At 44.0% G+C, this 12,330-nt stretch overlaps 3 protein-coding genes across 3 annotated transcripts; 1 reads left to right on the forward strand and 2 right to left on the reverse strand.

The window, feature by feature from the left end:
• Positions 1–462: 462 nt before the first annotated feature.
• Positions 463–2,440, reverse strand: EAE97_010723 (uncharacterized protein; the record flags this gene model as incomplete). The annotated part of the gene is made up of 7 exons (XM_038881238.1): positions 463–596; positions 688–752; positions 818–1,034; positions 1,106–1,501; positions 1,585–1,615; positions 1,671–1,762; positions 1,840–2,440. The coding sequence occupies 7 exons, from the start codon at positions 2,438–2,440 to the stop codon at positions 463–465; spliced, it is 1,536 nt and encodes a 511-aa protein (XP_038727856.1).
• A 728-nt stretch (positions 2,441–3,168) lies between these two features.
• EAE97_010724 (uncharacterized protein) lies at positions 3,169–9,929 on the reverse strand. The gene is made up of 3 exons (XM_038881239.1): positions 8,571–9,929; positions 3,967–8,518; positions 3,169–3,914 (listed from the first exon to the last, which is right to left on the reverse strand). The coding sequence occupies exons 1-3, from the start codon at positions 9,018–9,020 to the stop codon at positions 3,772–3,774; spliced, it is 5,145 nt and encodes a 1,714-aa protein (XP_038727857.1). The 5' UTR covers positions 9,021–9,929; the 3' UTR covers positions 3,169–3,771.
• Positions 9,930–11,289: 1,360 nt separating this feature from the next.
• Positions 11,290–12,321, forward strand: EAE97_010725 (uncharacterized protein; the record flags this gene model as incomplete). The annotated part of the gene is made up of 1 exon (XM_038881240.1): positions 11,290–12,321. One exon carries the CDS (start codon positions 11,290–11,292, stop codon positions 12,319–12,321), a length of 1,032 nt encoding a protein of 343 aa, XP_038727858.1.
• Positions 12,322–12,330: the final 9 nt, after the last annotated feature.

A 12,330-nucleotide genomic window follows, 5' to 3' on the forward strand; every position in this document is an offset into this window, starting at 1 on the left:
ATCGGGACATCGTCCCGTTTCGTGTTTGGGAGCTGGTTATCCTATTGGTGTTTGAGGGAAGGTGTGATTTCTGCTTGTATTGTGTTGTGCTGTATTGTATTGCGAGGCTGTGCGTGCGGCTTATACGAGTCGAGTGTTGATCTATTAGGGTGGAACACTTCTTGTATTCTCTACCTTTATTCATACTGTGCAGTATAGCATGGAGGGTGTCAAAGTATGGCATCTCACAAGAGAGAAATCAGTAGATTCAAAGAGGTTTTGGTTGCATTTAGAAAATGATGGAGTCATTCTTGTTGTTTGTGGTAATTTAGGGAAGGAGAGTGGCTTGTTCTGTATTTATCCTAGTCCAACTATTTGAGTCTCTTGCTCCCTTGATAATTTTGGATCGTTTCCTTTTTTTTTCTTTCATACCTGCATCATTGCTCTCCTTTTCTCTCCCTCTCTCTCCTCTTTGCACCCAGCCTACTTAAATAAGCCAACTTTACATCCCCACTTGTTCGACATAGTCAGTGTCAACCATTCCGTGAAGGGGTTTTGGTCTCTCGCTTCCATTCTCGAGAAGGTTTGTAGAATACGGATCGTGGTATATGATGCTTCTATTCTCCTTGTCAGTTCTTCATCTCATCTGAAATGATAAAATAGAAAATAATCCCAAGCTTAAGATACAAACACGAGAAAATAACATACCCGTCAGTGCGAATTGCTGTCCAATACAAATACGCGGTCCTCCACTAAATGCGATATATTCCCAGCTTCACATCATAAGTTAGTGAGGTTTCTTATCGTTGAAAGTCGACATCAAACTTCAATTACATACCCCGGTCTAAATTTCTCCCACCTCTCAGGTTTGAACTCGTCGGCATCTTCACCGTAGATATCCTTTCTTCGATGCAATCCGTAGGAACTGTATTGTACCAAAGTCCCCTTCTTGACCATGGTTGGAGATCTTTCATCAGGTCCGCCACCTCGGGGAAGTACCGTGTCTCGTATTGCGACACGACTTGAAGTTGGGACGATAGGGTAGAGTCGCATTGCTTGTGTGTGTTAGTTCTCTTTCTGGAGATGGAGAGAAAAGACAAGTCAAGTCAAGGAAACAAAAACTAACTCTCATTAATACACCATTTCAAGTACTTCATATCCTTCATCTCCTCAAAAGTTGGAGCCCTCCCTTCTAGACCCATAACCTCTTTTCTCAATTTCTCAAGGACATTCTGTTCACGTGAAAGTATCATGAAGAGAATGGTAAGTAAACTTGCTGTAGTATCACGTCCGGCGAGTAGAATGTTGAGCAACTCTGCTTGAATTTTGGATGCGCTGTAGCCGGATTTGGCGAGTTGCTCAAGAAAGATGTAACGGTCTTGATCTGTGGATTCGGATTTTTGAGGAGGGGCGGAGACCTGAAGAGCGAGGGCTTTGTCTACGTAAGTGCGGACGTAGGAGTGGACATATTTTATAGAATCTTGGTGTCTTTTGTTGGGGAAAAGAGTAGCTAGTTTGCCCACTGATTATTGGTCAGTATCTTGTTTATATTTGTGAAGCATGACGGGTAACAGGGGAGCGCTTAGAGATTTGGGTTTTGCTTACGACGAACTTGTTTGCCGGTTTGTTCACCAAGCTGTCAAAGTTAGCACAATTACCTCAAATGGATGCTAATAGAGCTCACAACTTACATAATCATAAGCTTCCGAGTATCTATGCCCAGGCGAATCAAACTTTGTTTCATCCAATGTCTCGGTACTTTCACCGAAAAGGAATTCCGTAGCTAAATCTCGAATATCAGTACATCACATCCCATCCTCTCATCATCCATTCCCCTCTCCACCCGAAGAAAAAACTCACCGGAATCGATCGTCAACATGAAAAACAATTTTGACAAATCCACCGTGTTACCATTCTCCGGAATCCTCTTGATCAATTTCTGAATATGTCTCTCGAAAACGTCCAAATCAGCAACCTGACTCCTCACAAAATTCGGCCGTAGCATCGCGCGAGAGTGTTCCCATTCCGTCCCATCCAAGATGAAAATCCCCTTTCCAAAGATCGGCATCATAGCCGTTTTCCTCCGCGGCGATAGCTCGAAATCCTTAAACCCGGTAGCCAATACCGTTTTGATATTTTCCGCATCAATGGTATTGATAGTGTGCGTGCCGAGAAACACAGAGGAATACGTGTTTACACCGAGGGACTGAAAACGTTTCTGGGTCGTTTCGATGAATTTCCCTTCTCGCGCCGCGAGAACATTGGAGACGAAGAGGTCGAGTCCGTAGAAGGGATCTTTGTGGGGGTAGGAGGCGGGCGGGAGACAGTGGTTTTGCTTGGCGAACTTTCTTTGTTGGGCGGAGAGCAGGATTTTTTGGATGAGGGTGTAGAGGAGAAAGGTGGTGCTTAGGATGAAGAGGATGCTGGTTGTGAGGGATTTGCTGGGGGGGAATTGATCCATGATGGATGGATGATTGGTCTTCATATTGGTAGATTGTTTGATGGTTGGTGGATGATGTGTTTGTTACTTAAAGACTGATGCAGGAAAAGCGCAAGAGTAACCCGGATACGAACACTAATTTTCCCGGAATAGATCTGCAAAAAGATTGCACATACGCTTTTAATCAACCATAGATAGACAAGACACAAACTTCTTCGCACTCAGATAGACGAAAGCTATCTCATTCCAAGCCACCTCACAAAAACGCTCAAGGAGAGAAACGTTTCAAATATGTAGAAGAAGCAAAAGCACTAAATTAGCTTCGGTATTGTGTTGATGTGGGCGGCTCTTATACTTAGAGAACATTTTAGACTCACTGGTCTTGTAAAGTGGTACCTGCCCCCGAAAGCCCCTCACAACATCACTCCACTATATACCGATCGGTCCTCGGTAATAGCCCTCGTGAGAGCCGGACCAATGAACCCACATATTTACAAATCAAGCCAACCCAATCGAATTAGATGCGTGCTCGATATCTCTTGTATCCGGCAGATCCTTTTATCTATTGGTGGTGCGAGGAGTACAAGCCATTACATATTGAAGAAAAGAAATGCCGATCGCTGGAACTAATAATGTCCATCCGACTGCGAAGGTATCACATCAGTCAACTTCCTCGAATTAGAACTAAGTCAGTCATGTCAAATTTAGATTAGATCAATCAAAACATATTCTCATCATTTTCATTTTCAGTCTCAAGATTCAGTTTGTTGTATTTAATTCCTCTCAAATACATTTAGTAAAGGGTGACCCTATCACAACACAAGAAAATGTAGTTAAAAAAGATTTCCCTCATCCGTCCATTCCATCCCATCCCATCTACCCACGCTTCACCTCCCTCATGCATTTTGGGGGAGATAAAATGATAAAATGCATCCCACAATACAAAAAACAATTTCGCATAGCACCGTCTGCCCACCCGCTACCATAGTGCACTAATAAGCCCCCTAAAGTCCATCGAAAAATAATGGCCAAAAAATAACTCCTTCGCCTGAAAAGATATCATTGACTTAAACCCCAAAGAACGATAAACAATGGTGACGACGGAGACGGAAGGAATTATGAAAATTGACGAATGGACGAATGGATAGACGAATGAAGAAAAGTATGACAAATGAGATAGTATTGGAAGTTGTCCTGGCAGCCGTTAGACGTTCTTTACCGAAAATGAAGGAAAAACGGATCTTGTTTGTTTTATCGAGTTAGGCGAAAGTAAAATTCAAGTAGAGGCATGAGTTCGTAAAAGTTATTTAAGATTGTGATTGCATCTAGAAAATTGATCGATGATTAAAAAATTATGTCTGTTGAGTTGGTTCAGTTGGCCTTTGGCTAGTTCGGCTTGGAGCACGATGTGTCTGTCCATAAGAGCCTGATGCTGCACTCATAGTTCGACGACCTTTGGGAGTTTCATGATGAAGATGACCGACATCGTGTTTGCCTATTAGCAAGTTAGATAAATCTTTGAATACAACATTACAAGTGACACTTACCATCGCAGCATGCTCGTACGTTCTCTAATCTGTCAGATTCCCGATCCTCTCTTTCGATTTGTTCTCTCAAATCCTCAGCACTATCATGAACCTCACTGGCTTCATAGATACTTTGGGCCCCATTAACACTTCGGCTTCTTCGACCAGAGAAAGATCTATTTCCATCACCAGGCAATAGGTAATTGCTCAGTCGAGAGAAAGTGTTTGAAGCCAAAGTTGGTCTTGAAGGTCTTGATGTTAATCGAGGATGCATAGTAGAATATCTTCTATCCTTGCTTATTGGCGAGTCATTACGAGTAGTTCTACTGTTGTATGATGAAAGGGATGGAGCTCCTCGTCTACTACCTAAGTGTGCATGACCATATCCAGGATTGAACTCATCGACATCTTCGCTTGTCAGCGCGCCCGAGACTTCAACAGTATCAGTCACAGCATCTTCTCCTGTGCGCAGAAGCAAGTATGAGAGTGCATTGAACCAAGTTTCATGACGTTGTCCTGTGCTCGCAGTAAATTGAACAGTCCGACCAGGTGTTAAGATAACCAGGCTCTTGCGATGTAATCCAGGTGGCATGGGGTTATCATCAGTTACAACTCGAACCGCTTCGATGGCTACACTCTTTGCCTTCAGCTCCGAACGACCAGCGGTCGAAGGATCTCTATCACTCCAATACAGTGTTCTTGTATATGGATGAACCCAGAAGTAACGTCGATGACGATTTTCTGACATTCCACCACGACCAGCTTTGCGAGTATATTTCCAAAGATATTCACCAATCATAGTTTGAGTAATAGCATTAATCATCCTTGGATCGGTACTTGGCTCTACGCCTTGTGGCATTGGAACTCCAGCACGTAGATTGAAGCGAGTATCCACCTCAGATGCGAATGAAGACACCGAGGAGTGTCTTGATCTTCCTGTGCCAGTTGGAGAGTGTACTTCGCGCTCAGTAGATGGGTTTCTATATTTTGAAGTTGATATTATCTTCAAAGATCCATGAGCTTGAGAACTTGGGGTCTTGGGTCGATTCTTTTGACTAGATGGTATTGGAGGAGGTCCCATAGCACCTGTACCTGCGCTAGTTGAGGATCCAGTACGTTTTGGTTGTTCCTGTTGTTGCTGGTCTTCAGGAAGCGTAGTGAGATGTCTGTGGTCACCTGATCCATTCGCAGAACCTGTACGTTGAGCAGCAGCAGCAATGACTTGCTTATGATCTGAGGGTAGAGGTGGGTGAATGCTTGTGATTGATGCATTCCTACCACTTCCAGAACTTGTAGGTCTTCTCGCAGCCATAAAATCTACGGAAGATTCAGTGTCAGGACTCTTTGCTTTTGAACGACCAACGCTGCCAATACTCTCTTGTGACTTGTGGGTTTTAAGGGCTACAGGGATGCTAATAGCATGTGGCGAAGAGTGAACATTAGACTTCTGTCCGTCCTCTGCAAGGACGGTATCCTGTCTCTTACTCTTGTTGAGCATTTGGTCGATTTGTTCTGCGGTCAAAGCAGTTTGAGAACTTTCGTCTGTCATCTCAACGCGAGGCTTCTTGATAGATCGTTCGGTGGTATTGCCCGATACTGGTTTGAATGGTCGTTGAGATTCTGGTGTTTCTGCCACTGGTGATTGACTTGGCGATTGACGAGTCTCATCCTCAGCAATGATTGGCGCACTCGACTGCTTTTTGTTCCAAGCACCGAAAACGGAACTCATGAAGCCAGTCTTTGGGGTATGTGGCTCATCTCTTGACCTGGGCTCCTCTGATTTGATCTGATCTATAGATTTACTCTCTACAATAGGAGATGTGGATTCTGATTTATCTTCAACAAAAGATTTACTTTCCGAAGCTGGGAATGTAGAGAGCAGTACACCATCTCTCTTTGGACCTTTTGGAGTAGGAGGTGCAATAGGTTCTGTATCAACCGATTGGATGGTAGAGAAGCCCAAACCTGGAGACATTGAAAAGTAATCGGGTCTTGGTGAGCGTTTTGGAGTAGATGGGAGAACATCAGGCAGAACAGCAGGTAAAGTAGATGGTTCTGAGCGAACATTCTCGATAACGATTGGCTCGACGTGTTCAGATTGAATAGTAGACATCGTCAGTGGCTCAATCGGGATCGGCTCGGCGCTGATCTGCTCTGACTGAATTGTGGATAATGTCAGTGGAGCAGCTTCTGTTGGTTCAATTTCTGGAATCGGTTCAGCTTCGATATGTTCAGATTGAATTGTAGATATTGTCAATGGATTGGTACTCGATAGTGGAGGCGATGGGAATTTGTCCAATTTTTCGTCAATGAGTTCACTGTCGTATTGTGAACTCATATCGCTGTATGTTGTAGACACTGGCCGTGTTACGTCGTGTTGTGGTTGAACCTTTAGTAATCCATCTGCTTGCTGTTTCATTTGTTCATCGTGCCACTGATGTGCAGCATCAGACATTGGTGGTCTACCCGGATATTTTGAAGAAACAAGATAAGCTTCTTCCGTTGGGCTAGACTTAGTTGCCTCAACTTCTGGAGAGATTTCAGATGCCTGTGGCTCGATCTGTGGATGTGAAACTATTGGCTGACCTTCTTTTGTCAGGGGCTCATCATTTGAAGCATCGATTGTAGGTCGAAGAGCTTGAGATTTAGATTCAGGTTCGGGTGATATAGCTCGATCGTGTTCTTTATTGAGACCTAATACAGCCGCAACACCACCAGCAGCCCCAAGTGCGGCACCGGTAAGGCCTGACAATATCGGCACACTTGTCGTTTGTGTATGTGGCTCGGGCTCCCAGGGATCGGTCATCATAGCAGAATCGATCATTGGTATTCTTGGTACTGGTGGTATAGTAATCGCAGCAGAAACATTCCTAGCGGTGCTTGGCCTCGATGATTGTGGAGTATTGCCCCTTGATGCGTAGCGACTAGGAGGACCAGAAGCGACAGATTCATCATCACTTCCTAATTCGCCCAATTCTGCAAACAAGCTTTGTCCAGCCGGTTTAGGAGTACCATGATTGCTATCGACAAAGTCAATTGGGCTTTCCGCTTTAGCATCATCGCTAGCAACACGCGAACGACGATTGCCATTACGGCTGATCTTCAGTCTTAGTCGTTGTGGATGGATACCAGGTGTCTTTGAATCTTCGTACATGTACTCATCCTCAGACGTTGAAGCAGTGCTCTGGAACGAATCACGATTACCAGCCTTTGACAAGGCCATAGATTGACGTGAAGCCTTCGCTCGAATGGTACCGCCCTTTTCTGTTTCTGTGTCTGTATCATCCGCGCCAGCCATATCTTCAACACCTGTTTGGAAATCTTCTGTCTCTGTAGAACGTTCATTTGCCGTTTCAAAAGCATCACTTTGTTCAGTAGAGCTTCCGAAAAGGTTATGAGAAGACTTGCCAATGCCAGCCGCCATAGAAGCTGCAATAGCGGCTCCAGAACTAGCGCCCATGGAGCGAGGACCACGGCTTGGACTAGGTTGTTCATGATCATCCTCCCAGTCAATATCCTCAAAGTGGTCTTCCTGATCCTCTTCAATCAAGACTTCACTTCTACTATTCCTAATACCACCAAGTTGGCCCACTTTGAATGGCTTCTTGGCTTGAATAGGGGCATTCTTTCGAGCTCTTCTCGGTCCAGGGGAGTCTACCTGTGGTTCGCCTCGGCGCGCAACCTCAATTTCATCTCTAGCCTCTTGCAGCATACGCTTCAGTTCTAGCTTTTCGGTTTTCTCTCTGTGAATGTTACCCTTGAGATTTTGAATCATTCGATGGGCGTGATGAAGAGAGCTCTTCAAAGTTTCGGATTCTAGCATGCTATGTCTAGGAGTCATTTTGATCGGCGACGGAGGCGGAGAATGTTCAGGGGTGTTGTTATCAGTTGTTGTCTGAGGTTCCTCCTCGCCACTGCCATGGGACGCCTCACGTTCTTCCACTCGTCCTCGATGATGTGCTACTGCTCGCGCGAGCTCTGAGTTCTGACCCATCAATTCTTCAACCTTCTTCTGAAGAGCCCCCTTTTCGGTTTCGAAGATCGTCAAGCTTCGCTTAGCAGTTCCCAGTTCCACATCAAGATGCTTTACTGTGGATGCGTGTTGATCTTGGAGCTTCGCATGATTCAACTTGATCTCGTCCAATTCCTTTTGCGTTGCGCTCTTTTCGGCTTGTAAGAGACTTAGACTCTGTGTTAACCTCTTTTCGCGTTCCGATGCCTCTTTCTGCGTAGCCAAATGTTCATGGATTTGAGTTTCTAGGTTCCAATTCTCATCCTTGTATCTATTTTCGCTCTCATCCAGACTCCTCAAACGTTGAGTAAAACCTTCGGCTTCGATTTCCAACCTAGACTTCTCGAGAGCAACAGTCTTGAGAGATTCTTCCTTCTCTGCTAGAAGTGATTGTAGATGCCGCACTTGTGCTAACAGTGAGGTACTAATTTCTGTCGCGAATTCGATATCGTGTACCCTATTCGCAGGTTGATTTCGCTGCTTTCGACTGGGAACACTGAATTTAGAAGGAGAAGCAGTAGCAGTTGTATGACTTTCGAATTTGGAAGGGCTTGCGGAACGCTACATTGTGTTAGTAATGGTAAATTTGATGTAACCATGAATCTATCTATACCTTATCAGTAAAAGGTGATGATCCCATCTCGCTGCTGGGTACTCTTGACTTTGGTAAGAAGGCTCTAGCTGTCTCCCTTCCCACTTCATTATATTCTCTCTCGATGTCAACCAATTTCTGTCGCAACTCTGGTGTAATGTCTCCTTCGCTCTGCTGTTTCTCGACTTCCTTCAAGCGCTCTCCCAAATCTTTTCTCTGCTGTAAAAGGGTTGTACCGAGGTTTGAAGCCTCCTGGATTCTTCGTTCCGTCTCTGCAAGATGTGCTTCTAGTGCCCGTTTGGCTTGTTCGGGAGATGTTGAAGGGCCCAGCGCGAATAGTTGTTTATCGAAATGAGAAAAACGGTGGCCGCTCAAAACCGAAGGAGGAGACAAGAATGGATCATTGCTACTCCTACTATCTCCCGCGTCGGACAGTATTGACGGATGATCCATTGCCAAAGAGGTCGACATTGTGGTGACCGCAATTTTAATGTGGGAGAAGGAATAGAATAATTCTCGATTAAAGACAAGTCTTGTAGATTGGGAAACCCTCTGCGCCCAGGTAGGACTTGGGGCCCCTCGAAAAGCACCGGACTAATTCGTATTCGTAGATCGGAGGAAACAAATGCGGTACTTAGAATAATGTGTCCGACGAGAATAAATGAGGTTGTACCACAGGTAGGGTAATAAGTAGTTGTATAAGTAGGAGTAAGAGTAGAAGCAGAAGCAGAAGCAGAAGTAGAAGGAGTAGATTGTATATTGTATGTTGTATGTTGAACCAGTTTAGTCCGATCTTCGATTTGTTGATCGGGGAACTTGAGCAATCTTGGGGAAGCCAGGGGCAAGAGGTTCGCGTGTTGATATATGATCGGTGCCGTACGGATTTGAACCGCCTGGGTACAGAATATCGGGGGGTTTCTTTTTTTTGCTTATCTTGACGCGACTAAAGTGGTAAACATGCAGTAAATCGAGCAAATCCAGCAAATCCAGTAACTTTAAATCTTTTATTGGTACCGTGGATTCAATGGTACGGATAGCAGTTGAAGAAAAATAGTCAAAGCGATCAGTTTGGAAGTTTGGAAGAAGTTTAAATAAAGGTATCTTGGGACACCTCTGGATGAAGAGGAGGACGTGGAAAAGAAGGGGAAAAATTAATTAAGTAGAAAAATAATGAGTGGACTGTGTTGTATGAACACGAAAGATCACAACAGAGAGAGGGGAGGATTATACGGTCTCTCTCTCTCTTTCTCGCTTTCTCACACTCTCCCAGTTGACAGTTGTGGTTCGAGGGGGGAGGGATGAGAGAGGGTCAAGTTCATAAGTTCTTCTCGCTTCACTTCAATCAAGAGTCAAAACTCATGACGGTCAAGGATCCCAAAGTAGAGTGAAGGTCTAATAAGTCTTGCGTGAATTTAGTTAGAGTAGAAGATTATGATATGACCCAGGTACGCAGAGCAGATACCTAGGAAGGTAGGTAGGTAGATATGTAAGTAATTCTAGCGTTGTTTTATGTTTATGCATTTTTTGTGTTTATTTTCTTTCTTTTTCTTTCTTTTGTGTTGTATTTATTTATAATTTGTTTATTCAAGCTACATACTGGTAGGTGGGTAGGTAGTAGAGAGTAGGTAGGTATTGGTATTGTAGTGGTATTGGTATTGGTATTGGTATTCATTCATTCATTCGTTCATTCATTATCTCTTCATCCACCCATTCTCCCCATCACAACCAATGACATACCCAGATGTTGCCCAATGGATTGTTGTCAACAGCCTCATAAATCAAGTGGAATAATAAACTTCCTATCGCAGCAGCCACTCGTCTTTACGTGTATGTTTCCACTTATGCTGTTCATAAGCACATGGACAACACCCAAATGCCAGGAACAACAAAGCAATCCAGGTGTATTGATTTGGCTTGAAGATAAACAACGCGTATCCAAAATCAAAATAGCAACGGCCCTATAGTTTATCATAAAAAGACTCATCGACCAAACAAAGTGTACCTGAGCTAAAGAGGGGGAAGTGTCAACTATCGGAAAGGCTTGCATCAAAGTTTGCATAAGAAACTAAAATTATGATGAGGATTCCATGTGTGATGGCATGCAAATACTTAATACGTGGGATGAAAAAGAAAGTTATACCTTATTATTGCAAGCTATTCCCTTGTATCAAATGGGGGAGAATTGCTGAATCTCACTAAATCAATCTAGCTACGGGCCGACACTCTTATTATTATATAAGTTACAAGTTACCAGTTACAAGTTACAACTTCCCATAATCCCATTCGATCGCTTTCAGGGTCCATCGTCTAGGATCTGACTTGAAGAACATCGATGATTGATCTATCAAATCTATCCTTGTCTAGGTAGGTATCTGCCAGTAGGTATCTGCCAGTAGGTATTACCTCTAGGTATTACCTCTAGGTATTAGCCGGAACACCAGGAACTCCCAAATGGAAGGTTCCAAAGCTTCCCGAGGTGTCGAAGTCTTACAAATCATGCCTGAGGTTATCGACGGATAAGGCTGATTACTTAATATCTTAGCTTGATAAAGCTCCAGCTTTGACTTTTCTTAATTTCTCAGCCTTTCGTAGATGATAAATAGACAACCTTGGAAACTCACTCATCCATGGGCATCAACTGATCCATCAATTGACTTCATCCATTGACCTCATCAACTAACTTCATCATCAAACCATCAATTAGTATCATCAAAACTCTACTCGTTGTAGAAAACAAACAATGGATAATGCCGAACCTTCTACAGCTCCTCCAAATCCTCCACAACCAGTAGCTATATTCAAAAAGAGATCAGCAAAAGGGAAATCCAATTTCCGCAAAAGAGCTGCAACGCCACCACCTGCAGACAGCGACGATGACACATCAGGATATTCTTCATCAGAAGACGAAAGTGGCCGACGCATAAAACGAAGAAAGAAGAATACTGGTGCCATAACCGCATCATCTACAAACAATACCTCATCCACTCCCTCCGACCTTTCCGCTACAAAATATACCGCATCTCACAGCACTGTCATCCGCGCTTCTGACGACGCAACTAGAGCTAGTAATTGGTACGATGAAAATGCGACAGATGCTCTCTCTGCCAAGAATCTTCTAGGCACCTCACGCTCGAAACCCTCCACGGGAGATATCCCAGATGGAACATACAAGGGCTTAGCAAACAGCACGAAATTCATACAAAAGAATCCTGACGCCCCAAATCGCGTCGTAGGACCTGTCAAAGCACCAACGAATATCCGCACTATAACCGTCACAGATTTTGCGCCAGACGTATGTAAAGATTACAAAACGACTGGATTTTGTGGATTTGGAGATAATTGCAAATATTTACACGCGCGAGAGGACTATAAAGCAGGCTGGCAACTCGATAAAGAATGGGAGAATGTGACGAAAGGAAAGAAAACTCTAGGGGGAACAAAAATCGCAAGCGCGGATCGCAAAGGAGATGATGAAGAGGAGGAAGATGATGCGTTTTTGGAGAATATACCCTTTGCGTGCATATTGTGTAGGGAGAAATACAAGGATCCAATTATTACAAAGTGTGGACATTATTTCTGTGAGAGCTGTGCGTTGAAGAGATATAGGAAAGATCCGAGTTGTGCGGCTTGTGGGGCGGGAACTAGTGGTGTTTTTAATGTGGCCAAGGGGTTGAAGAAGATATTGGATAAGAAGAGAGAGAGGGCGAAGAGAATTAGAGAGGAAGCTATTGCGAATGGGGAGGAAGTCAGTTCGGAGGAGGAAGAGGAGTGATGGCATTAT

The sequence above is a fragment of the Botrytis byssoidea genome (genome assembly GCF_014898295.1).
Source record: "Botrytis byssoidea strain MUCL 94 chromosome Unknown BBYS_030, whole genome shotgun sequence".
In the NCBI taxonomy this organism is placed as follows: Eukaryota; Fungi; Ascomycota; class Leotiomycetes; order Helotiales; family Sclerotiniaceae; genus Botrytis; species Botrytis byssoidea.